The sequence below is a fragment of the Gekko japonicus genome, unplaced genomic scaffold, assembly GCF_001447785.1.
Source record: "Gekko japonicus isolate JY-2015 unplaced genomic scaffold, Gekko_japonicus_V1.1 scaffold920, whole genome shotgun sequence".
In the NCBI taxonomy this organism is placed as follows: Eukaryota; Metazoa; Chordata; class Lepidosauria; order Squamata; family Gekkonidae; genus Gekko; species Gekko japonicus.
This window is the reverse complement of record NW_015164698.1, coordinates 574,179-600,595: the sequence shown is the minus strand read 5'-3', so window position 1 is coordinate 600,595 and position 26,417 is coordinate 574,179. Positions and strand designations below refer to the sequence as shown.

General features: G+C 47.5%; 1 protein-coding gene across 1 annotated transcript in view; it reads right to left on the bottom strand.

Annotated features, from left to right (window-relative positions):
* LAMC3 (laminin subunit gamma 3) overlaps window positions 1-19,680 on the bottom strand; it is a 109,020-nt gene extending 89,340 nt beyond the window's left edge. The window contains exon 1 of the mRNA XM_015409480.1: window positions 19,308-19,680. Coding sequence (XP_015264966.1) covers window positions 19,308-19,680 — 373 coding nt within the window. The remainder of the gene's footprint in view (window positions 1-19,307) is intronic.
* Window positions 19,681-26,417: the final 6,737 nt, after the last annotated feature.

Here is a 26,417-nt window from a genome sequence, read left to right as displayed (position 1 = left end):
ATAAGTTCTTTAAGATTCTCTCCTCTTTTCTCTGGCACCCCTTGGAAGCGCAGGACCATATCAGCCTTATCCATTTGCACTTGCAGCATCAGATCTTCCAAAGATACAGTTTTCTTTTCCAATTTTTGCACTTTTTTCCTCACTATCTGCGTTGTCTCAGCCATTTCCTTTACTTTCTCAGCATCCTGCTTCATTACTTGAATCAAATCCGTTATTTGCGTTTGTTGAGCAGTAATGCTTGTTGTCACAACTTGCAGCTGCTTTTGTTGTGCAGTAATATTCGCTGTTACAACAGACATCTGTTCTTTAAAGACATTGAGCTGTTCCAGCAGAGGGCGCATGACCTCTGTCATCGCCTTCGTCGTCTCACTGGTCGTTTCCGGCTTCGGGGACTTTCGCTTTTAAAAGTTTCTCTTTGTCTCTGTCCCTCTTCCCCGCCATCATTTTCTCGTTTGTTTGCTTTCGCAATAAATTTTAAAGTCTCTGAATATGCGCTTATCTGTATAGCTCGATGGGTGAGTACTTCTGGGCAATTTCTTGTTTATTCTTCCACTCCCTCCCCTTTCGCTCAACGATTTATGGGAATGGGAGGCGTCCCTCCCACCATGCGCTTCTGCCGTTTTGCCGCTTCGGGTAAGGAGTGTCTTTTCGTTTAAAAATCAGTTCTCATTTGACTCACGTTCATAGTTGGTCTTCCGACCCCTCTTCATTCATCATTTCAAATGCCTGATCTCCTGTGCTTGACCCGGCTAGCTTCACTTGTACCATCAGGTCTCTCAGCTGGACGGACCACTGGAGCAAGGGGGAGCTTCGATTCTCTGGCATTCGGCCAGAGAAGAGGCTACCCCCTCAAAGCTCCTTGGCCAGGTGCCCTTCCCCGGGCTCCTGGGGGGGGTATGAGCCTGCTCACCCCCTCCGTCCACCAGAGCACAGAGACACCCTCGGGAGGTCCGGGAGGTGAGTCCGTGAGCGTGCCGCCATCAACCGGAAGTCCCTGGGGATACACTTTTGAGTAGCAGTGTATGTGAACAAGATTAAAGTGGACCTTAAGTTAAATATGAGCAGCCAGTGTAATGCAGTAACAAAAAAGGCTAATGCAGTCTTGGGGTGTATCAACAGAGGCATCGCATCCACATCACAAGATGTGGATATTAGGAAAAACATTTTTGACAGCCAGAGTCGTACAATGGTGGAATCAGATGCCTAGGGAGGTGGTGAGCTCCCCCTCACTGGCAGGAGGAACATCTGTCAGGGATGCTCTAGGCTAATCCTGCATTGAGCAGGGGGTTGGACTAGATGGCCTGTATGGCCCCTTCCAACTCTGTGATTCTGTGACCTGGCATCGGCCCTGGTGATGACAATCATTCCACGGGCAAGACTGCAGGAACGGAAAGGAGCAAGTGAAGGGTGGCCTACTCGCCCAGAGGTGATTTTCCTTTGCCACAGGCAAGAAGCTGTTTTTGAAGCATGCTGAATTTTTTTACTGTCTGCCCCCATCTCCATGAGTGCCCCGATTTTACTCGTTTGTGACCTAAAAGAAGACGGAAGTCAGCATTGCAAAGCTGTGCTTGGACTCTGCACTTGGCCTCCCGATGGTGACCTTTGCAGCAGGAGGAGGACCATGTCTCAAAGCATTCCTTGTTTACAGACCTCTCCACTGTTCCCAGACAGTCTCAGCAAGCCCATCAAACATTCTTGAAATCAGAGCATGTCCTCCCTGGCTATCTTTTAGATCTAAAATTTGAATGCTTATTTCCTCTGTTCCATCTTTTCCCCTAGACAAACAAACAGACACATTTCATCCAATGGAAGGTCCCCAGGGGCTGCTCCATGCTAGTGGAGCATTAAAAAGGAAGCCAAAGGGTTCAAACAGAAACTTTTCTAAATCAAGATGAATTCAGGTGTTGGTCTGAAGCACCAGAACAAAGTTTCAGTCCAGTGGCACATTTCAGACCAACACAGTTTAATTCTGGGTGTAAGCTTTTGGGTGCATGCAAACTTCTGAAGACTCAGAAACCCCATTCACAGCACATTCCAGGTTCTACAGTGTTCCAACAAATTTGTTTCAGGTACCAGCCAAACCCTTTCATTTTTGTTCTCACTATTGCTTTGCCTGAACAGGGAAAGGGCGCCAGGGTGCATTCAATATGCTTCCTTGCCATGGATGCAAATTGCCATGGAAGGTCAGGACTGGTCACCTGTCAGTTGGATAGATTGGCACAGTCATAAGACAATACAAAAACCAAAAAGAACTGTGAAAAAGTGAGGCTTAATAAATTTCATTAAAGAATCAGTTATACAAAAAGTGAACAATAATAATATGCATAATAATAGAAAAATTTGACGGTGATCTCCAGAATGTCTCCAGGACTGCCTCTGAACATGGAGGCTCCCTTTAGCCATGAACCTCCCTGCTCAGAGGCAGTGTATCTTTGAGTACCAAATCCTGGGAACAAACATCAGGGAATGAGAATTACTTCACACCCTTCTTGTGAGGCATCTATTGGCCCTTCTTGGCAGTTCAGTGATGGTGTTCGACAGACCTGTGGTCTGATGCTGATGCTATACAGCAGCGGTCCCCAACCTTTTTGAGCCTGAGGGCACCTTTGGAATTCTTGTACAGCATTGTGGGTGCAGCCACAAAATGGCCATCACAGGAGGCACAGCCTGCCACAAAATGGCAGCTGCAGCTTCCCTCGATTCAACCAGGGAAGATCAATGTGTTGTGGTGGCAGCTGCTGCCAAAGCAACATTTTTAAAAATCTGCATATGCAACCAAATCTCCAATGGCCAATCAGAAGCCTTGCTAGGCAAAAGCCCTACCTGCCCTCCCTCCCATTTTCTAAAAACAGTTTGCAGGCACCAGGAAAGGCATCACTGGGCACCACATTAGAGACCCCTGCTTTACAGACTGTAAAAAGTACTTATCTGCCCCAAGGAGCTTACCAGCCACACTTTGACATAAGGAAGAAGAGAAGAGATTAGATTTATACCCCACCCTTCAATACCCAAAGGAGTCTCAGAGCGGCTTACAAACTCCTTTCCCTTCCCCTCTCCACAAGAGACACCCTGTGAGGCAGGTGGGGCTGAGAGAGCTCTTTCCAGAACTGCCCTTGAGAAAACAGCCCTGACAGAACTATGGCCAAGGTAATCAAGTAGCTTCAAGTGGAGGAGTGGGGAATCAAACCCGGTTCTCCCAGATTAGTGTCCGGGCACTTAACCACGACACCAAACTGGCTCTCAACAGGAGGAAAGCAAAGGACAGATAAACAGGAGAATCAGCATTCACTTCAGTTACATGTACTTAGGCTTAGGGATAGGGAAAAGGGGCTATTCTGTGAGAAAGGTGGGCTTTGAGGAAGGATTTGAAGGTGGTGAGAGAGATACCAGCATGTAGGTGTTCTGGGAAGAGGAAGATGCTGCAAGTGGGAAAGGACAGAACGTTGAAGCCAGTGTTCAAACAAACTGGACCACAATGCATCTTGCCCAGAAACAGCCCTCAAATCTAGGACACAAATCCACTGCAGGTTACTTGGGGGGGCGGGGTCTGGAAGCAAGGCTTGACCAAGTCTGCCATGGCCATGAGAGGAAAAGTAGACTCCTCCTGTCCCAGGGCCAGGCAATCTGGTCTTAGTACATCTTACAAGTTCCTCTGTGGCAAAATTAACAATGACGAATGTCGCTGGAGAGAGTTGTTTGAGGCTATGATGAATCCAAGATGTTGGAAGGAAGAATTATTCTGGTACTTAGCGGGGTGGCGGCGGCAGGGGAGCACCACAAGAATTGCAGCCACACGAATAATGTCTGTAAAGAAGCTCACATGGGGGGGGGAAGTGGTTGCTCTCTCTCTCTCTGTCTATGTGTGTGTTTTGAGTTATCCAAAGCTACTGCGGGGCCAGTGTTGACATCTGTGTTGGATGAGCATGAGAGAGATTCACTCCATCCAGAGGCCATTTTCTGCCTAGTCCTGGAAGGGAGATAGGAAGCAAGGCTGGAGGGAGTCTTGAAACTGTTTGGCAGGGCTTCCAACCTAGAACTGGACCTAAAGGTAGGATTGCCAGCAGTGTTCCCTCTAAGCTGAGTTAGTGTGAGCTAGCTCACAGTTTTCTAGCCTCCGGCTCACACATTTTTGTCTTTGCTCAGGAAGGAGGGCTCCAGAGCAAACTAATTTATGCAGCAGCCAGTTCGCTCACTCATAACTTTAATGCCAGTCGCTCACAAAGTAGGATTTTTGCTCACAAGACTCCAAAGTTTAGAGGGAGCATTGGTTGCCAGCATCCAGGATGGGGACTGGAGATCTGGGATTACAAGTAATCTCCAGACTACAGTGATCCATTCATCTGGAGAAAAATGGCTGCTCTGGCAGGTGGACTCTATGGACTGAGGTTCCCGCCCTCCTCAAACCCTGCCCTCCCTAAGCTCCAGCCCCAAATCTCCAGGAATTTCTCCTGGAGAAGATCGGGCAGGGAACCCAGGCATGTTTAAATGCCTTTCTTTCCCTTCCCCATGGCGGGCTGGCTGGAGAAGGGCAGGGCAGGCAGACATGCCTGCATTCCCTGCCCGATCTTCTCCGGAATGTTTAGAATGCCTTTCTATGGGGAAGGGAAAGGAAGGCATTTAAATCCCCCAGATGGCGGCGGCGGGGAGCTCTGCAGGCCTTCCCTGGCCCGTCCACCTGGGCGGGCAGGCAGGCCAGGAAAGACAGCGGGGGGTACCCCGCCCCTGGGCTCCTTACTGCCGTAGCGCTGTTCTGGCACGTTCCGGCCGGAAATGACCCCTGGGTGGTCCAAAGATTGTTTTGGGGTGCAGCCTGGCCCCACTCTCTGCCTGTGTGATTGTCTGGGGGCACCCCACTTTGGAGCAGCTGGCACAAGAAGTGAGCTTTGGACCAGGAACCCCAAAAATCTGCAGGTGTTTCCCAACCCAGAGCTGGCAACCTTGTCAACCCTGTCAATGGACGGTGGGCACTTTGGGTGAGGTTGACAGCAATGGAGATCAAGGAAGAATGTTGCACAAAAGGAGTTTCATCTCCAGGTCAGATGTTGGAAGGGACAGACAAAATCCCATTGTTTGAGCCTCTTGGCTTAGGACAGGGGTCCCCAACCTTCTTGAGCCAGTGGACAGTATCAGATTTTGGAGAATAGGTAGAGGGCAGCACCACAAAATGGCTGCCATGGAGAATGAAGCCAATCAAAATTGTTAGAAGGTTCCACAAAAGTGTTGGGAGGTTCTAAGCCAAACATCCTCCTACAATGAAGATAGATCAAGATGGATAGCCATGTTAGTCTGTCCATAGCAGTAGAAAAGAGCAAGAGTCCAGTAGCACCTTCAAGACTAGCCAGACTTGTGGCAGGTATCTTCAGATACAGCTAGAATGTGAGTCCATCTGTCCTTACAATTGGAAAGTGGAGTGATTCCAGATGTCAAACGACAATAGCAGGTGAATGACAATAGCAGACATGACTGGATTAGGTGTGATATGCAGAGGAGTAGTAGGCATGGAGAAATCAGCACTAGTAATGAGACAGGAAACCTAGGTCTTGATTCAGTTCAGGAGGATGCATTGTCTTGACTTCATTATCAGTTGCAATTCAGCAGTCTCTCCTACAATGGTGTCCGTTTCTGAGTGACAGCTGTGGGCAGACACAACAGTGCTCCATTGTGGTGGAGGAAAGCCAGGGCTGACCCCTTGCTTTTGGGAACATGTTTTAGGTAAGAAACACACTAGTAGGCCCTGTGGCACCCTTGGATACCATACTGGGGTCACTGGCTTTAACTAGTTTATAATTAATTTCTTCTCTCTAATCTGGGGAACTGTTTTGCTGTCAGAGAATTCTCAGAGCCCTTGCCAAACTACATGAAAGGCTAGTTTGCTCATTGTCTGTGACTAGGGTTGCCAACCTCCAGGTGTGACCTGGAGATCTCCTCCTATTACAACTGATCTCCAGACACTAGAGCCAATGGCTGCTCTGGAGGGTGGACCCCATGGCACTGTACCGTGCTGAAGTCCCTCCCTTCCCCAAACTCTGCCCTTCCCAGGCTATTCCCCAACCCAGAGCTGGCAACCCTACCTCTGGCAGACAAACATTCCCTCCAAGGGACTAGGAACCTAGACAAAAATTGTGTTTAGCCACAGTAATGTAATTACATGTGGATGAATAAATATCCTTATAGGCTGGCACCTTGTGGACATTGAGAGGCTGGCCAGATGGCATAAAACTGAGATAAATCCACAGTGCAGACCTGGCCCGTAGGTACGGTGGGGCTATTGGGGGCTCAGCCCCATCCTTTAAAGGGACAGCCCCACCAGATCCCCCTCTCCCTTGCCAGCGGAGTCTTCTCCCTGCTCTGTGTCCAGCAGTGAAGGCCACGCAGCAGCCCTCTCTCTTCCCCCGCCAGCAAGCTGAGCAGAGAGGGGGTTTAAACTTTAAACCCCCTCTCTGGAGCTGAGCCACAGCGGCAGCATGATTTCCCCATCGTATCCAATGCTCAGCCGGCTGGCAGGGGGAAGAGAGGGGAGACATAGATGCAGAGGCTGGCTGAAGGGATGTGTTGGCACACTGCCCTCCTCTTGAGACACAGAACCATGTCAGCAGAACTCAGCCTGGTTTGATGGAGGTGTCGGAATCTGGAACGAGGCAAGCTCCACTCTCTCCAGGCTGGCTTTCATCCTAGGCAGGAAACCCAGCCCAAGCTTCCTGTCAATTGGAAACAGATGTCGCCATATTCATGGGGGGCTGGGAAAGGGGTGACCTCTCTCTGAGACACAACATTCCAACTGCTTTTGGCCTGAAGGACCCCTTCTCCCCTTTGGGACTTGATGGCCATCTCTTGAACCTTCTACTCTCCTCTCAGATGTCTCGGCCAACTGGACCTACTGGGGGTGGGGAGCAAGCACAGAGGCCCACCCCAGAAACATGGCCCACGCTAGAGCGAGAGAGTGAGAGAGAGCATTCCAACTTTGCAGCAGCTGGGGAGGCTAGCACAATTGCCGGTTATTTGTTTAGCGTCCACTGGAGGCTATCTTGTAATCCCAAGGAGGCAATGCTTGGGAGGGCAGCAGGATGCCCCCCCCCCCAAAAAAAAATTGCAGTCACTTAGGGTTGGCCAGGTGCCAGAACCTTTTCTAATGCAGGGGAAACAAATCCCACTTTGAAGATGCCACAAACCCAAAACACGACAAGGTCTAATTTAACCGTTGCAAAAGGAAAGGCATCTGTTCATACAAGGAAAGGGAACTCGGAAAAAAATCTTAGCAACTGGGATTTTTGCCAGCAGAGGAAATCAGGAGGTTGGACTCAACTGGCTGTGCTCCTGCGTTTTGTCCTTTAGGGAGAAAGGGGGCCACGGGACTCCCTCCCTGTCTTGCAGACCATATGTGAGTATTCCACAGGAATACCAGGATGGCTAATTTATTCCACTCATTGTCTATTGTTATGAAAGCGTCCACCATGCTAAATGAGAAAATCAAAAGCTGAGAAGAGAAGCCAAAATTCACAAACATATAAACTTTGTTATACATTCCAACTGTGCCAGTTTTCCCAATTTTAAAAATGCAAGATTTTGAATTTGAAATGTCTATTTTAAATACATTCTTAATGTGAAACTTAAGTGCTTTAGAATTCTCAGCATCTCCTGATGGCTCTAAATTTGGCAAGCATCAAATTGTTAGCTGTCAGACATGAGGGATGATTTTTTAAAAATTTCTCATCCCTGATATTTTGTCCCAAAAATCTCCATTATGATTTTGCTTCTCCCTTCTGTGAAGAGTACACGCGATCCTTTATTTTCATACTATTTCTGTTCCTTTGCATCAACCTTTTCCTGTAACATGTGCATATTTTTCAATGTTGTGTGTGTATATAAATTGGCACCATATATTATACATGTATGTATACATATGTACTTGCCTGGTAACAATCCAGCAGTAGATTTCCAGTGACAGAAGGGGGACGGCGGCTGCTGAGTCTCCCCTTCCACTAAGGCAGCTTCGGAAGGCAGCCATGTTGGTCTGCAGGAGCACAGTCAGGCTTGAGTGCCTGGCGAAGGGCGCTTTGCCCCTCAAACGCTTCTATACCCGGTCTCTAAGGTGCCACTGGACTCAAGTCTGACCGTGCCCCTTCCCGGGCAGGCCTCCAATTCTCCCCTCATGCTGTTCTGGTAAGCTCCCTGCCCCCCGGAAGGTGGAGTTCAGAGGACATTTGGGGCTACAGTACGAGTGAGGCTGCCAAATCTGGGCTGGGAAATCCTTAGAGATTTGGGGGGAGGAGCCGGGGAGGGGGAGGAATACAATAGAGTCTGTCCTCTATGAGAAAGTTCAATTTTTCTCCAGGGGAAGTGATCCCTGTAGTCTGGAGATCAGTTAGCTATGGGAGATCTCCAGGCCCCATCTGGAGGTTAGCAACCCTAAGCAGGAGGTGGGAGGTGAGAAAGTCCCATTCCAGCTGTAAACCCCTTCTGTTTGTAAGTAGGGTTGCCAAGTTCTATCTTCCCTCCAGTGGAAGACTTTGGGGGGGGCATTCCTGGGGCATCCCCGACATGATGATGTCACGTTGGGGATGTCCCCCCGCCCGCCCACTCGACAGGGGCACTGGCTCCCTGCAGGGAGCCGGAATTTATCCGCACGTCTGACCTCCGCGAAGATCGGGCATGCGGAAACACCGGCTCCCTGCGGTTAAAGGGGGCCCTTTAACTGCAGGGAGCTGGTGTTTCCATGTGCCCAATCAGCTGGCCCGCAGCCACCTCTCTCCCTCCTCTCTCTCAAGAGAGAAGGGAGAGGGGTGGCGGCAGGTGTTGGGGCTTGGGGGTGGGTAGAAGCCCCCCAAAAGCAGGGGCCTCTGCCAAACCTGGGTTTTTGGCAACCCTATTATAGGATTTATTGTGTTAGCCATAGGCTATAACAAAATTACAAAACATTCAAATAGAACAGTAAAATAGTGTACAGGACTAGCCCACCCAGGTCAGTCCAGAGATGAGAGGGAACCCTGTACTTTTCAGTACATTAAACAACAAACCACGAGATGGTTTATACACTCTCTGGTTTCCAGACAATTTGCCTCCAGAACCTCTTTTCACTAGTCCCTGCTTTTACTAAGGGAAGAGATTCCAAACCCTTAGTTGGTGTCTGGGACAGAACACATTAGCAACTCAATCCAGAGATGCACACTTTTACTCTTACTTTTACTCTTACCAAGGTAGCTTATGTGGTCAGGGTTAGGCACAAGACTTAGACTTGGGATTCAAGTTACAACATCAGAGACCATTAGAAATAAGAAGGATCTTTATTCAGTACAGAGCACAGCAAACAGACTAGGAGATTACAAAATAACAAAGGCTAGGGCAATTTGCCTTAGCTACACATTAAAGATACATAGTTACCAATTCAGGAACATCAAACAGTCCAGAATAGTCCAAGGGATTTTGAAGGGAAATCCCATCTTTGCACACCCATGTGCTCCAAGTCACCAAGCAGGTCTTTGTTTTCCAAGAGACAGCATGTCAGGTGTCATAAAACAGACAATGACAAGAGGAGGAAGGGAGAGCTAAGAGACTCGAGAACAAGAAGAACTCACTCCCATAGGGATCAAACAATTATACCCCAATCTAATCATGGTTAGCTGTGGCCATTCGGCCAATTGCGAGTGGGCATGGGTGTGCCCAATTGTTGGTTGCCATGGTTGCTAACATCAGGTTTGTGAGATTGGCTGGACGTTTGGAGGCCCTGCCTGCAGTCAGCTGACCCAAACTCCAGCTACTTCATAGTGTACGTGACTGGTTGCAAGTGGCCCAGAGTGTGGGGCCTCATTGTCTGACTCTCTGGCAGAAAGGTTTAAAGGAATGTGGTATATGGCATAGCTATAAAGTTTGCTCCAGCCATCTGGCCCTACCATTTGGCTTGCAACAGGAAATAAGACACAGCATTTCATCAGAATGTAATCACAGGAGAAGGCATGTGAATATAGAAAGCAATATCTCTATACAAATAGTATGATAAAATACATAAAGAAGTAAAATCTAAAATCACATACATAAAATGAGAATGGGTTAAAATAGCCTGCGTGTTATAAGAGTGGCCCTTATTGTGCCGCCCTGGCTCTAATCTTTTTGGCCTCAAGGGCGAAAAGGGAGACTCTATAGGATACAAACTCGTCGGTATCTGATAACAAAAACACAATTTTCTCATTTTCAGAATACGCTTTTATAGTAAATAAAATTCCTGTCAAGAATTTGTCTCTGGGTGCGTTGTATAACAGGCAGGCTAAGATACAGTGAGGGAGGTTCTCAATGGCAGGCGAACCACAAATACATACACTGTGTTCTGTTAAAATTTGAAAATGTCGACCCTCCTGCAATGCTGTGTACATTGTTTGAAAATGCAAGGCAGCAAAAGACACCCTGAGGTTAAAGTTGAAAATATTATATAAATAGGATGATCTAAAATGGTCAGAACTGACAATTTTGTACCAAGGAGCGGTTTTCAACTTTGTGATAGCAGAGCAGTCTATCACAGCATCTGATTTGAAAATCCATTCCCTGAGTTGGGAACTGTCACCTGAGGCCCCAAGGAGGTCGTCAGGTATGGTGTATCTACTAAGGATATTGCTAAGAAAACCAGAATGTGTAGAGTCTTTTGTTAGTAGTGCTCTAACAGATTGGTGGCTTAAAGAGTTAGATCTAGACGAATTGGTCTTTTCCCAGTATTTTATAATTGTGAGGTGTACCCTTGCCTTAATAGAAGGGAGTCCTGTTTCCGCTCGCATCAAAGTTGCAGGAGATCCTCTGGGGAGACCTAAGATTCATTTTAGGAAATAATTTTGAATTACTTCAAGGGTAGATATTGTCCTCTTTCCATCTCCAAACTTCCACCATATACTAAGTAGGGCATGACTTTGCACTTGAACAATTTCAGTGCTGGATCAATTAATTGCCTGCCCTTTGTGAAGAAGTGTATAATAGACCCAACAATCCTTAGTGCTAACGATTTAACCCCTAACGCGTGGGTTTTCCAATTCAGTGTTTCTTTAAAAGTTACTTCTAGGTATTTAAATGAACTGCATTAATCAATTGGATTACCAAGAATACTCCAACTAGAAATTTTGGGCTTTCTTCTGAAAACCATTACTTTGGTCTTTGCATAATTAACGTTGAGAACTGCTTTGTTGCAGTATTGCCCTAGTTGGTATAAAAGTCTTCTCAAATCTATTTTGGTCAGTGAGATTAGGACCATATCAACTGCGTATAAAAGAATTGAAATTTTCTATTGTCCCATAGAGGGTGGAAAAAATTGCAGGCCTGACAGAAACTCTGTTATGTCGTTTATATGCAAATTGAATAGGCTGGGGGCCAACACGCATCCCTGCTTAACTCCTTTACTGATGGAGACACTACTAGTTAGGGAACTAGAGGTTCCCACCCTTACTTGGGCACGAGTGTCCCTATGAAGTTCTCGAAGTAGGAATAGTAGTCGCTTGTTAATGTTCAATTTGGCAAGCTTTGATCATAAACGGGATCTGTTGATGGAATCAAATGCGGCAGCCAAATCAACAAATGCAATGTAAAGTGCCTTTGTTGGTCCATACGCTAATTGGTAAAGGATTTGGCAATGGTCTATGGTTCTGCACCCTTTTCGAAATCCTGCCTGGGTGGGGTGGATAATTTGTTCCTCCGCCACCCAGTCTTCCAATTTTAGCAGCAGGTATTTGCTGTACAGTTTTGCTGCTATATCCAAACGGCTTATTGGCCTATAGTTTGTGGGTCATCTTTGTCTCTTTTTTTATGAATTGGTACAACCAGGGCTATTTTTGGGCAGGAACGCACAGGAACAGAGTTCCGGCTGGCTCCCAAGTTGGCCACGCCCAGCAGGAACTCATTAGCATAATAAGCCACACCCAACAGAAGAAACTCATTAGGATTGGCTACATTAGGGGTGTGTGGCCTAACATGCAAAAGAGTTCCTGCTACAAAAAAAGGCCCTGGGTTTTGACAACAAACAAGTTAAACAGAATAAGAAGCAAAAGGTGGGTGTGGCTGGATGACCACACTTCTGGTAACATGTGGGTGCGGCCTAATGTGCTAATGAGCTGTGCTGTCAGGGGTGTGGCCCAATATGCTAATGAGTTCCTGCTGTTGGGTGTGGCCTATTATGCTAATGAGTTCCTGCTGGGCTTTTTCTACAAAAAGAGCCCTGGGTACAACTATATTTAGCTTCCAGCCCAGGGGATTTTGCCTGAACTATTAATCTGTGTAAACACTCTAGCCAGAATGGGGCCCTGGGGTATATCCTCCCCTGGAGATTTTCCAGAGGGTAGTGAGACAATTAGACCTCTGATTTCTGATTCAGAGACTGGCACCCATTCTGATAAACCTATAAGACCTAAGTAATCTTTCAGCTGGGTTTTTTCCGACCCCTCAGATGAGGGATGCTGGGAGCCAAAAACATTCTTGAAGTATGAGAGCCAGACTTGTCCTGGTATATATGCATCTACCTGACAAAAAGGGCTACAGCTTTTGATTGAAACTAGTTCCCAAAAACGGGAATCATTTTTCTCTGCTACGGCTCAATCTAGCTCTTTCTAAAGAGATTTGGCATGTTCTGTTTTTTTTTGCTTGATTAAGGCTTTATATTGAGATCTGAGTTTTAAATAAATGCATAGTTGTGTCCCTTCCCTGCTATGCCTGGTCTGTCTCACAGAGTTCTTTTTTTAGGTCTCTACATTCAGGCTTTATGGGCCTGTTGTTCGTAAGCATGGGCTTAAGTAGGTTGTTACTCTCAATAAAAGGTTTTATAGGATCGGAGTTGTGTTGCCAAAAGGATGCTCTCAATCTACCCAATTCCGGACTTTTTAAAGTGTGAGATATGGTACTGAACAAGTTTTCAGACGATTTGAGTCTCTTTAGGTTGGATTTGACATCTTCTGCAAATTCTGGAATTGGTTTCATTAATGTGTTAGCATTAATGGTAAGAGACAATTGCAGGGGGCAGTGGTCACTCAAAGTAAGATCCCAAACCTCAAAATTAATAACAAAATTCATTAAAAGAGGTGATATGGCTATTACACTGGTCCTACATGCTGCCACATACATAAAAGTCCCACCAGATGTAACAAAAGCTGTGCCATTCAACATACATAGGTTGGACACTGCAAGTAGTTTAAGTAATTTTAGACTCAACTCATTAGCAACTGGGTCCCTCAAAGTATGCTCTAAAGAGCAAGAATGCGTAGCCCACTGGCCATTCATACTACTTCTGACCTCTAAGTTGCCTGGCCCCGTTCTGGCATTGAAGTCCCTGCATAATATAACATAGGCATATGGGAATCGGGTAGTTAACAGCTCCAAGGTCTAAAAGGTCTCAGATGCATCCCCTATCCTGCTGTAACCCCCTAGGAGGTATGTAGACATTGATACATAGAAGTGGTCTAAAGTGTACTTCTTTAAGTAATAGTGTCTGAAAGTTATTGGGACAATTGTTTTCTAAAATTTGTACATCGACATTTAGATCCACTGATATCATAGTTACCATGCCCCTGCTTCCCTGTAGCTTTAAGTGTGTTTTAATTGTAGGTACCCAACTGAATGCAGATTTTCAGAGAACAGCAAGGAAAGATAAGGAGGCCTTCCTGAGTGAACAATGCAAAGTAATAGAGGAAAACAATAGAATGGGAAGGACGAGAGATCTCTTCAAGAAAATTGGAGAAATCAAGGGAGCGTTCCATACAAAGCTGGCCATGATAAAGGACAAAAACGGTAGGGACCTAACAGAAGCAGAAGAGATTAGGAAAAGATGGCAAGAATACACAGAAGAACTATACAAGAAAGACCTCAATGTCCTTGACAAACACGACGGTATAATCACTGACCTTGAGCCAGACATCCTGGAATGTGAAGTTAAATGGGCCTTAGAAAGCATTACTAACAACAAAGCTAGTGGAGGTGATGGTATTCCAGCTGAACTATTCAAAGTCTTAGAAGATGATGCTGTTAAAGTGCTGCACGCAATTTGCCAGCAAATTTGGAAAACACAACAGTGGCCACAGGATTGGAAAAGGTCAGTATACATTCCAATCCCAAAGAAGGGCAATGCCAAGGAATGTTCAAACTATCGCACAATTGCACTCATATCACACGCTAGCAAGGTCATGCTCAAGATCCTACAAGCTAGGCTTCAACAGTACGTGGATAGAGAACTACCAGAAGTACAAGCTGGGTTTCGAAGAGGTAGAGGAACGAGAGATCATATTGCCAACATTCGCTGGATTATGGAGAAAGCAAGAGAGTACCAGAAAAATATCTACTTCTGCTTCATTGACTATGCTAAAGCCTTTGACTGTGTGGATCACAACAAACTATGGCAGGTCCTTAAAGAGATGGGAGTACCAGACCACCTCACATGTCTCTTGAGAAACCTGTATAAGGGCCAAGAAGCGACAGTTAGAACCGGATACGGAACAACTGATTGGTTCAGCATAGGAAAAGGAGTACGACAAGGATGTATACTGTCACCTTGCTTATTTAATATATATGCAGAGTACATCATGCGAAATGCTGGCCTGGATGAATCACAAGCGGGAATTAAGATTGCTGGGGAAAAGATCAACAACCTCAGATATGCAGATGATACCACTCTAATGGCTGAAAGTGAAAAGGATCTAAAGAGCCTCTTGCTCAGAGTAAAAGAGGAGAGCGCAAAAGTGGGCTTGAAGCTCAACATCAAAAAAACTAAGATCATGGCATCCGGCCCCATCACTCCTTGGCAAATAGAAGGGGAAGTCGTGGAAGTAGTGACAGACTTCACGTTCCTGGGATCCCAGATCACCGCAGACTGTGACTGCAGCCATGAAATTAAAAGACGCCTGCTCCTTGGGAGGAAAGCGATGGCGAACCTAAACAGCATGATAAAAAGTAGAGACATCACCCTGCCAACAAAAGTCCGCATGGTCAAAGCAATGGTATTCCCAGTAGTCATGTATGGCTGTGAGAGTTGGACTATAAGGAAGGCCGAGCGCCGAAGAATAGATTCTTTTGAACTATGGTGCTGGAGAAGACTCTTGAGAGTCCCTTGGACTGCAAGAAGAACAAATCAGTCAATCCTCAAAGAAATCAACCCTGACTGTTCCCTGGAAGGCCAGATAATGAAACTGAAGCTCAAATACTTTGGCCACCAAATGAGAAGGGAGCACTCACTGGAGAAGACCCTGATGCTGGGAAAGATTGAAGGTCAAAGAAGACGGGGACGGCAAAGGATGAGATGGTTAGACAGTGTCATCAACAAAAGTCCACATGGTCAAAGCAATGGTATTCCCAGTAGTCATGTATGGCTGCGAGAGTTGGACTATAAGGAAGGCCGAGCACCAAAGAATAGAATCTTTTGAACTATGGTGCTGGAGAAGACACTTGAGAGTCCCTTGGACTGCAAGAAGATCAAATCAGTCAATCCTAAAAGAAATCAACCCTGACTCTTTCCTGGAAGGCCAGATAATGAAACTGAAGCTCAAATACTTTGGCCACCAAATGAGAAGGGAGCACTCACTGGAGAAGACCCTGATGCTGGGAAAGACTGAAGGTCAAAGAAGATGGGGACAGCAAAGGATGAGATGGTTAGACAATGTCACCGATGCAACTAACATGAAATTGAGCAACCTTCAGAGGACGGCGGAAGACAGGAAGGCCTGGTGTGATCTGGTCCATGGGGCCGCGAAGAGTCGGACTCGACTGTGCGACTGAACAACAACCAAATTGCAGGTACAGAGTAAACCCTATGCCCTTGGATGGCTGGAAAGTCATGATTCTGAAACCAGGTTTCCTGTAGACAGAGTATATCGTGGGCATGCGGAAATGTTAAAAAATCTGAGTCATAAAACTTGTTGCACCATCCCCCCAAGTTCCAGGATAGAAACTTTAGTTGTCAGTCAGTGGGTGTTATCTTGTTTAGATCACCATCGATGTTTAAGAAGGCAGATCCATTCTTGGGTAGGAGGGCTTCTACCGAGTAACTCTGCTCACCCATGGTAGAGACCTCGTGTTCGCACAAAACTCTCTTTTTGGAATGCTCTTGTGGGAAGGTAGTAAGATGACTTCTGTTAGTAGAAATTACTGTGTGAGATTTAACCCATACATTGGGTTGGATTCAGTCAACTTTCTCATTCAGTCATGCCCATCTCCCCTCATTACAGCCCCCATCACGCCAGGTTTTTGCACATGCAGGTCCCACAATCTCCAGCATAGACATTTTTGTGGTCAACATGGACCTCTCTTCCCTTTTTCACCAGTGGAAAATCTGGTTGCATCCAATATATTCTAGGTTTAACTACCAGATAAGCTGGGAATAAACACTGTACAATATGCATGTGATACAAACAAATTGTACTCAAAAAATGAGGGACTCACACTATTGACTAAAAAAGTTAAAAAGCTGGGTTCCCATTTCTTGACAATGTAGATAAATTATATGCACGTAGATATATAATATATATAAAATATAAAAATAAAATACAGAACATTTGTTCATTCCACTCAAACCCCCACATGTTTTCTTCAAATGCTGGCTGATGATAAATATCAATACTAAAAACCATTATATGCCAACTATCATGCAACCAGGATCCTCAGACATCAAATATAAAGATCACATACTTGGCAAATATTCAGCCATTCGGACATATATTCAGAAAACAAACCCGACACCAACATTTATAAAGGAGAATTTCTGAGAGTAAATACACTTCAGTGTACATGCACCCTTGCTGATATTTTTTCTCTAGTTGTGATTTATAAATAATAGCTACACAAAAACCATTACATTATTCTTTGCAATTTAACCATTGGTCTTGTTCTGAATCTCTTCCCTCCGAAACACCCTTGATCCTGCCCATCTAATGAAGTCTCAAACCACACCCCTCTCCACCCCTCCCCTTTTTAATTCAACCCTCCCCTGTTGCCCAGGGACAAGCAAAGAAGATCTCAGGAATTTCCCAGGAGCCCTTAGAGGTGGTGGTGGGAACTGCCATCAAGTTGCAGCCAAGACCTTCAGAGGTGGTTTGCCACAATGCCCTTGCCTGCCTCTGTGTAGTGACCCTGGACGTCTTTGGTGGTCTCCCATCCAAGTGCTCTCAAGGGCTGACTCTGCTTAGCTTCTGAGACCTGATGAGATTGGGCTAGCCTGGGCCACCCAGAGCTCAGATTAGAACCCCACAAATACTGTGCTAAACAATCAATGACAGATTCAACCACAAACACAACCACCACCCAGAGTGTGCCTCACAGCCCAGTTCCAGGCCCGGTTTATCTGAAAGTAAGTGCCCCCCACTGCCCTGTATTTCATGAAACCAACTTCCTATAAGTGTGCACTGGATTGCAGCACTGAACATGCACGTGGCTTTTGCAAGCAGCTCTCCAGTTCCTCATAATACCAGTGTGCCCCTCAGCCACTTCCTCTCAAGCTGAGACGTAGGCAAAGGGCTCTTCTGCTTCTCTGCAGCCTGAGCAGCAGCCGAGGCTCTGGCCAAGTTCTCCCCCTGCACACCCTCAGCCGCTTAGTCCTGTTTGCGAGACCAGAAGCAAATGGCCAAAGCTGGTCACATTGGGAAACAAAGTGTTTCTAGAACCCTTTGCCTAGCTTGCATCTTGATGAATTGTACGATAACAACGCTGCCAGTCCCCAGCACAGCTCAAAAGAGGGTCCCTGCTAAAAATGAGTTGCTAACCAGAGGACAAAATCAGTCATTAGAATTGCCAACCTCTAGGTGGGGCCTGGAGATCTCTCAGAATTAGAACTGATCTCCAGATGACAGAGGACAGTTCCCCTGGAGAAACCAGCTCCTTTGGAGGGCGGACTCTGTGGCATTTATACCCCGCTGAAGTCCTTCAGCTCCTCAGACTTCACCCCCCCCCCAAATCTCCAAACATTTCCCAAACCAAAGTTGGCGACCCGACCAAAGATACAAGCAAAATCATATGTGACACACACAGTTGGAGGAATAGGGACTACTTATGGGCTTCTTGCACTGAGATTCGAGATCACCCGACTTCAGGAATAGGGTTGGGAAATACCTGGAGAGCTGGGGGTGGGGGTTTGGGGAGGGAAGAGTCTCAGTGGGGTATGATGCCATGCACTCCACCTTCCAAAGCAGCCATTTTCTCCATTGGAACTGATCTCTGTTGACCAGAAGATCTCCAGCCACCACCTGAAGTTGGCAACCCTTTCTGGGACCAGGATATCTCAATTACTATCTTCTCCAAAACGAGGGTACCATTGCAGTTCAGGAAAGGTAAGAACATACAGACATAAGAATTGTCCTGCTGGATCAGACCAATGAGGGTCCATCTAGTCCAGCATCCTGTCTCACACAGTGGCCAGCCAGTTCCTTTGGATGGTCAACAACAGGGCATAGAGGCCAAGGCCTTCCCCTGATGTTGCCTCCAGGCTCTGGGATTCAGAGGACTAGTGCCTCTGAATGTGCAGGTTCCCCTCAGTCACCATGGCTAGGAGCCATTGATAGACCGATCCTCCATGAAATAGACCTTGTTTAGCCTTCCCTCACTGGCAGGGCCTTCTTCTTGGTGGTACCAAGAATAGAAAACGCCGTCCCAAGTGAGGCATATTTGCCCCATTATTTTTTGGTTCAGAAAATTAGTTAGAATGATTTTGTTCTGGTAGGCTTTTGGTCTGAATTTATTAATGGTTTTTACTGAACCTAGTATTTAGGTTATATTACATGGTTGTTCTTCTATCACTTGGTGGTTCCCTCTCTCTTTCTCTGGGCTGATCTTCTTCAGATGCTCACTTGGGGTATTCATCCATGTCCTCTGATGGCTACTCTCATCCACTGGAGTATCTCTTACAGACCACCTGCCCTGGGGAGGGGGGGAGGGCATGCAAAACTGAACCCTGAACAGCAGAGAAGAGAATTTATTTATTTATTTATTTATTTATTTATTTCATTAGATTTTTACCCCGCCCTCCCAGCAAAGCCAGCTCAGGGGCAAGCTGGAGCAAAGGGTGCCAAGAGATTTCTGACCAGCAGAAATCACTTCTCAGAGATGGGGAAGCTTTTATAGAGAAACTAGCACCGCCCATTTATTTCCCACCAACTCAACCTGTGCTGTGGTAAATAAACCGTTTATTAGAAAAAGCATTTGAAACCTCTGGCAGTTTTTGCCTTGGAAGGAAACTGGGTTTGTTAGTCTACCCTTAGGATTTCCTCCCAGTTGTCAAAATGATAAGAGAGGACTCTGAGATTAGTACTCCTCAACACCATCCCCGAGATGGAACGGCTAAAGCCAGCCCAAACGCAAATGCCCAGACTTACCCAGATGGAGAGTGATGTTGACTGAGCTGGGGTGCTGGATGCCAAAGGCCATAGACTGGCTCTGCCACCAGGTGGACTCCTCCTGGCTGTGGAAGTCCGTCAGATAGGTGGCATTGTGGTGGAGCAAAGGGTTGCCAGCATCGCAGCGGTGGCACAATGTGCTGGAGTCCCGGGTGCCCATCTGGAGACAGTAATCCTCTGGTGGGGTGCCACATGTGTTCGACACCTGTACTTGCTTCCCGAACGCTGCATTCTCAAAGATGGGCATGCAGCGGTGAGCAAGCCCTTGAGTATCGTAGCAGGAATCCATGGCCCCTGTGGCCAGCTGCAGCTCCAAAAGGACTACGGCCAGGAAGCAGAGGACCTTGGCCATGATCAGTCTCAAAAGATCCTTTGGACGGTTTCTGCAGAGCCCCTCTGCCTCTGGAGACACTTGCAGGTTTCTCCTCCTCCGCCTCCTCCTCCCGTGGAGCACAGAATCCAAGGCTGATCTTTTCTCTCCAGTTCCATCTTGTGGAGAGCGATGGGCAATGCCTGGTCATACCTTGAATAAAACTTTGTGGGTCTTAAAGGTGCCCCTGGACTCTAAATTTGCTCTACTGCCTTATCATTTGTCAGAGTTCAAACTGAACTTTCAGCACAGGACCCCGGAGAAACCCATTTTAAACAGCTCGCTTGGTTTTGCTCCTGGGGGAAGAGAGAGAGGGAAAGACCTTGCCACCCTCCAAACTGAGGGAGAGGAACCTCGTAAAGCCAACCACCTTGCTAAAGTGGTTGTGTTTAGTGTGTGTGTGTGGGGGATCCCATGAAAAACACAGCAGCCTGACAATTGTGCCCCCCCTCTTTGGCGACCATTGGGCTGCTTCTTGCTCTGACTGAGGGCTGTTGAGAGCAGGGGGTGGGGCTTGTTGCATGTGCCCGCACCCTGGGCTCTTTACTGCTGGAGCTCCGCTCCTGTGCGCTCCTGCAGGTCAGAGATGATTTTAGTCTCGTATGAGTAATGAATACTTCAGCCCTAAGGAGGATGCCCATTTTATGCAGTCCTGTATTACAAGTGTCAGATTTGGGGGGGTCTTTGGAAGACCAGAATGTTTCTGAGCATGTGCAGTATGCCTCAACAACCTGGTAAGTGTAGCAAGTTTAAGGTATTCTGAACAGGATCGAGGTAATAATGAAAACAGTTGCACAATTACTTGAGCAACAGGATTCGGGGTGGGGGGGAAACATGCCAGCCATTCTCCGCAGGGTTCCTTCACCTGCCCATTCTGCAACTTGATACGAGCCATCGTTGCTTGTCAACAGTGCGCTTCTGACGTTTGCCTAAACATCACAGCTCATCTAGTCTCTGTGCAAGAGAACTGCAGGGGGAAATGGCAGCTTTTAATAGCCAGTGATGGGGAAGGTTTGGTTTCCTAGGACATTCTGTCGCAGATCTTGAAGTCGCATTCCTTAAACACAAAAAGCCTCAAAAGAGGGCTTCAGCAGACAGTTGGGGAGATGGAATTAATTAATAAACCTGACATGGTAGATCAGGGTTCCTCAACATGGTGCCCATGGGCATGAGGGTGTGTAGTAGAGATGGGACTATAAAGATTTTCCCCTTTTTTGATTATTCATATTTCTCTGGTTTTTATAGATTTATTCTTAAATAACATTTTATTAGGATGTTAGAAAGGCCTGTTGTATAGAAGGCTTTCCTCTTGTAGGTCTGATATTGCTAGCAGACAACATAATAGGTACAAAGTTCATGATTCTGTAGTTCCTAAGAGCAAAACCTTGCAATGTCTGGGTCAGAGATTATTTTAGTCTCGTATGAGTAATGAATACTTTTGTTTAGGATATGAAGAATCCTTGCCCATTATCATTTAAGTTAGGTTAAGTAAACACTTAGATTTGACGTGATATATGTTTCTTTACATCTGACAAATCAGAGGCTTATTACTCAAAAGACCATTGTCTTTCGTAACAAATTATGCTTTTTGAATATTGTTTTCTTGATTATGTCAGTCCATGTATCAAATATCATGTATTTCCTGAGTATGTTCAGAATACGTTCAAGAAGAAGAAGAAGAAGATGAAGAAGAAGAAGAAAAAGAAGAAAAAGAAGAAAGTTGTCAATTGTTGATGAGTTATTTGGTCCAATTGTTTTCCTGTTAATTGAAGCATCTATATATCTAATAGCGAAGTGGCCCCCGGAGTGCGGATCGCTAAATCAGCACTCCGGGGGTAGCTGGGGGGCCGGGGGAGGTTTGTGCACACGTGGGCCATGTTATGTAGTGGGTAGCCGCATGGATGAACGACAGACAACGACGTGGTGCATAGCACGCTTTATTAGCACACAACAAGACAAAGACCTAAACGGCCGGCAGGCCAACTATATACACACCTGGGGACCGCAAAAAGTTGAAAAAAATTTCGGGGGGATGTTTAAATCCCCCCGAAAGTGACAGAGTGTCCCCTGCGCATGCGCAAGGAACGCTCTGTAGCTGGCCTCGCCGCCGCGCCACCGCCTCCTCCTCCTCGGAGCCGGGCGGGCGGGCGGAGGGGAAGGACCGGCTACGCCGCCACCGCCTCCTCCTTTTCGGAGCCGCCGGCAGGCAGGCAGGCCAGGTGGGCGGGGGAAGACTGGCCTCGCCGCCGCCGCCGCCTCGGAGAGATCAAGGGGGGGGATGGAAGAGACGGAGCTCTTCCCCCCCCCCGCAAGTATCGCGGGTCCCCCTCTTGTATTCCCTAAATATGCTGAGAAGAAAGTAGTCAATTTTGAATGGACTATTTGGTCCAATTATTTTTCTGTTAATTGAAATAAAACATAGATCTTCCTCTTCATTTGACTTCATTTTTGACATGGAATCTAATATGTAGAACAGGTGCCTGCAAATACTTCCCTTTGTGCCAGCCAAGCTTTTCAGAAAACAGTTCATTCAAATGAAAGGGCTACGTATGGTTGCAAGGTGGGGCAGGAACTATTGCATTTGGCTTCATCTCCTGGGGCAGCCAGTTTAATACTAGGCTCTGATCCCTGTGGTGCTCTCAAAATTGGGGCTGACAGAATCATAAAGACTGCTGTAGATCAAGATGAACCCTTGAATTCATCTATGTTCTGTGCAGAATTGCAACATTCCAGCCAGGACTTTAGGCCCTACTGCGTAATTTTTTTTTTTAAATCTCCCTTAGGTCAGTAGCAGCCAATAACTTTGATGACAGCCTGTCCCTTCACAGGCCACAGGAGTCCCCCCGGTCCTTAGGTGACAACACAGCTGCTCTCCTTCTGGAACCAAACTCATCCCTTCTCCCCTAGCTTTGCATCTGTTTATGCCGGGAACAGGCCCAGCAGAAGAGATTCTACAGCCCTGGGGAAGCGACATGTCTCCTTTGATGAGCATCCCCCAAAGCCTTTGAAAGACTGAGGCCGATGAGACGCCAGTGTTAGGGCTTGCTTTGGACTAGTTTCAAATGTGTCCACCCCAAGGCCATTCTGGCATTGGTTTTGCTGCAGAGAAAAGAGAATCCGTCATCTCGATCGCATCATGATTCCAGAGAGCCTAGAACCTGTGCCACCACTGGGCTTGCAGGTCAAAATGGTGTTTGCCCTCCTCACTAGAGCCCATCACCAAGACCAAAAGCATGTGTGTCGGGTGACTGTCATGGGCACCCACTGGAGAAGTCTCTCTCACGCACTGCTCCTTTCTCCGCTCTGCACTCTCCACCACACAGTTCAGCATGGTCCTGGGCTGAGTCCCAGCTGATTCCTCCCAGATAGGACTGAGGGCTAGCAACAGCACGTGGCGTGCCCTGGTGCAAAGTCCCTCCTGTTGCTCAAAAAAGAAGCACCTGTGACCATGGCAGGACAGAACTGGTGGCCCATGACAAATCCCTCCAGTAGATGGCAGAAGCGGATCATTGCTGAGCAAAGCCGACCACGCAGGGCTCAGAAAAGTTGATTCTGAGTGAATCAGGGATTTGTTTTCCCAAGAGGAAAAGTTAGGTCATCAGAGTGCTGCAGGAGCAGAATTATCAAGGGTCAGGAGGAAGCAGAACCCAGCTGCTGGGGAATAAACTTCGTTTAACCACCTTTTGTACTTCATGGGGGTAGCAAGAGTGACTTCAGACTCAGACCATGCCGGGAGGCGTCCATAAAGAAATCTGCACAACGAGACTCTCTCATTCATTTACTTCACTTATACCCCACCTTTCTCCCCAGCGGGGATCCCGAGCAGTTTATATCTTTCTCCGCTCCTCTGTTTTATCCTCACAACAACCCTGTGAGGAAGGTGAGGATCTATGACTGGCCCGCCACGGTCACGCCAGGAGCTTCCAGAGCAAAGTAAGATTCAGCCACAAGGCTTCAGGATCCCAGTCTGACCCTCTGACTCCTAAACTTCTCTGGCCCTTCTCTGGCCCTCTGGCCCAGGGGGGAGTGTACATGACATAGGCCTAGGTGGGGCCTGGAGATATCCCGGAATTATCCCAGAAATATAGCTGATCTCCAGACCACAGAGTCCATAACCATCTGCCATCACAATAGGCAGGACAGGATCGGGAATCCGACTCCCAGACCTTGTTGGGGCACCACTGATGCAGACCCCAACAGTGATTCTGGATGCCTCCCTGCCTGTGGAGGCCCCGGTCCCCAGTGCTGCCAGATCAGCCATTTACCATCTTTGGTTGGTCAGGCAGGTGGTTCCTGACCTCACGACTGCGATCCACGCAATGGTCACTTCCAGGTTAGATTATGCAACTCGCTCTCTGTGGACCTACCCTTGAGTCTGATCCGGAAGCTTCAGCTGGTATAAAATGCAGCGGCACACCTGCTGGCTGGGACATCTGTGCAGACGCACATTCCGCCCATGCTAGACCAACTGCATTGGCTGCCAGTTGAGTACTGGATCAGATTCAAGGTTATGGTACTAACCTTTAAGGCCCTATGTGGCCAGAGACCTAGAAGAAGAAGAAGAGAAGAAGAAGAGATTGGATTTATACCCCGCCCTTCACTTGGAGTCTCAGAGCGGCTTACAAACTCCTTTCCCTTCCCCTCCCCACAACAGACACCCTGTGAGGTGGGTGGGGCTGAGAGAACTCTGACACAAACTGCTCTTTTTCAAGGACAGCTGTGCCAGAGCTTGTGACTGACCCAAGGTCACATCAGCAGGTGCAAGTGGAGGAGTGGGGAATCAAACCCGGTTCTCCCAGATTAGAGTCCACGCACTTAACCACTACACCAAACTGGCTCTCCTATGGGACCATCTCTCCCCCTATGTGCCCCAAAGAGCCTTGCAGTCTTCTGAACAGCACCGCTTGGTAGTCCCCAGCCTAAAGGACATCTGCCTTGCCTCGCCCAGGGCCAGGGCTTTTTCAGCCCTGGCTCCTGCCTGGTGGAACGTGCTTCCAACTGAAATCAGGGCCGTGTGGGATTTATTACAATTCCACAGGGCCTGCAAAATGGAGCTCTTCTGCCAGGCTTTTGGCTGAGGCAGTGGGTGTCCAAATGACACCGGCCTTCCCTACTCAACTTGACCAATCTGCTTAATTTGGACCATCCGCCTAGGGCAGGGCCTATACCAACTGGTGCCAGCAGCAGCTGATTCTGGCTCTGAGAGAAATGTGCCCTCCCTGACATTGCTGCAGCAGTCCCCGTAGTCAGAACTGTTACGCTGCCATCTGGGATTTGTTATTGGTGTGTCTGTGATGTTTTTATGAATTAATATTTTATTATATGTTGTGAGCCACCCTGAGCCCACTTGCAGGGTAGGGCAAGATACAAATGGAATAAAATGAATGAATGAATGAATGAATGAATACAGGAGAAATTACACAATTTACATATTAAAAAGCAGCATTTTTTTTGGGGGGGGGGCGTCAAATTAGGGGAGACCAAGCAAGGTATCCATAGCAGTCAGACTGGACAATCATTCCTCCGAGACACAGCAATCAATTGGGTGGTTTTGTGTCAGGATTTATAAGCTGCAGCTCTTCACACGCACTTCTCTTCGGCAGAGAGCAGCAAACCTGAGTGACATCTGAGTTTCCCCATTCTTTGCACTTCAGCGGTGAAGCTCTAAACGGTATCAGGAAGCTGGCTCGTTGTTTCGATGAAATTAATGAGGACTGGAGCCATGCTCTAAGGAGAACTGGTTTGCAGCCTTAATACAGATCTGGACCAAAATGCAAAACTATTCCTCTCCATCAACTGCAGGGGAAAAGTTGCTTGCAGGCCCATCCTAAGCCCCAGAATCATAGAATCATAGAATGTTAGATTTGGAAGGGACCTTGCAGGTCATCTAGTCCAACCCCCTGCACTCCGCAGGAGCAGAGCCGAAAGAGAGCCCTACAACATTCCCGAAAGATGGCCGTCCAGCCTCCGCTTGAAAACGTCCAACGAAGGAGCCTCCACCACCTCCCGAGGCAGAAGAAGAGTTGGTTTTATACCCCTCCCTTCATTACGCAAAGGAGTCTCAGAGTGGCTTACAATCGCTTTCCCTTCCTCTCCCCACAACAGACACCCTCTGAGGTAGGTGGGTCTGAGAGAGCTCTGAGAGAACTATGAATGACCCAAGGTCACCTTTATGTCAAAGTCAAGGCTTTACGTCTTGAATCAAACCCGGTTCTTCAGATTAGAGTTTGCCGCTCTTAACCACTACACCAAACTGGCTCTCAAATAGGCCAAAAGGGTCTAGGATGTGGACTGAGCATTATGCCAGCATGTCTCTGAGTTATGCTGGAACATCCAGTGCCACATCCATGCCACAGGGATGGTTTGGATGGGGCTGCCCATCCCCTAATAACAGCCCAAGCACATAAGAGCATAAGAGCTCTGCTCAGAGGTCGATGCGGGGGGGATCGCGGGGGATCGCCATTCCCCCGGGTGAGATGCGGGGGCGGGGCACATGATGAAGCCCCACCCCCTGCTTCCGGCCACCCCACTTCCGGCCCTCATTTAGCCAGGAGGAGGCAGGAGAAGAGGGAGGGTAAGTTGCTTCCTCCCCGCCTCTCCCCACCCCTACCTGCCTGGGGCCAGGGAGGGCCTTGGCAGGGGTTCCTCGCACTCCCGCCGGCCTTGCAGGTCCACCGCCGGGCCCCTCATGGGGCTTGGCAGTGGAGCCGCAAGGCCGG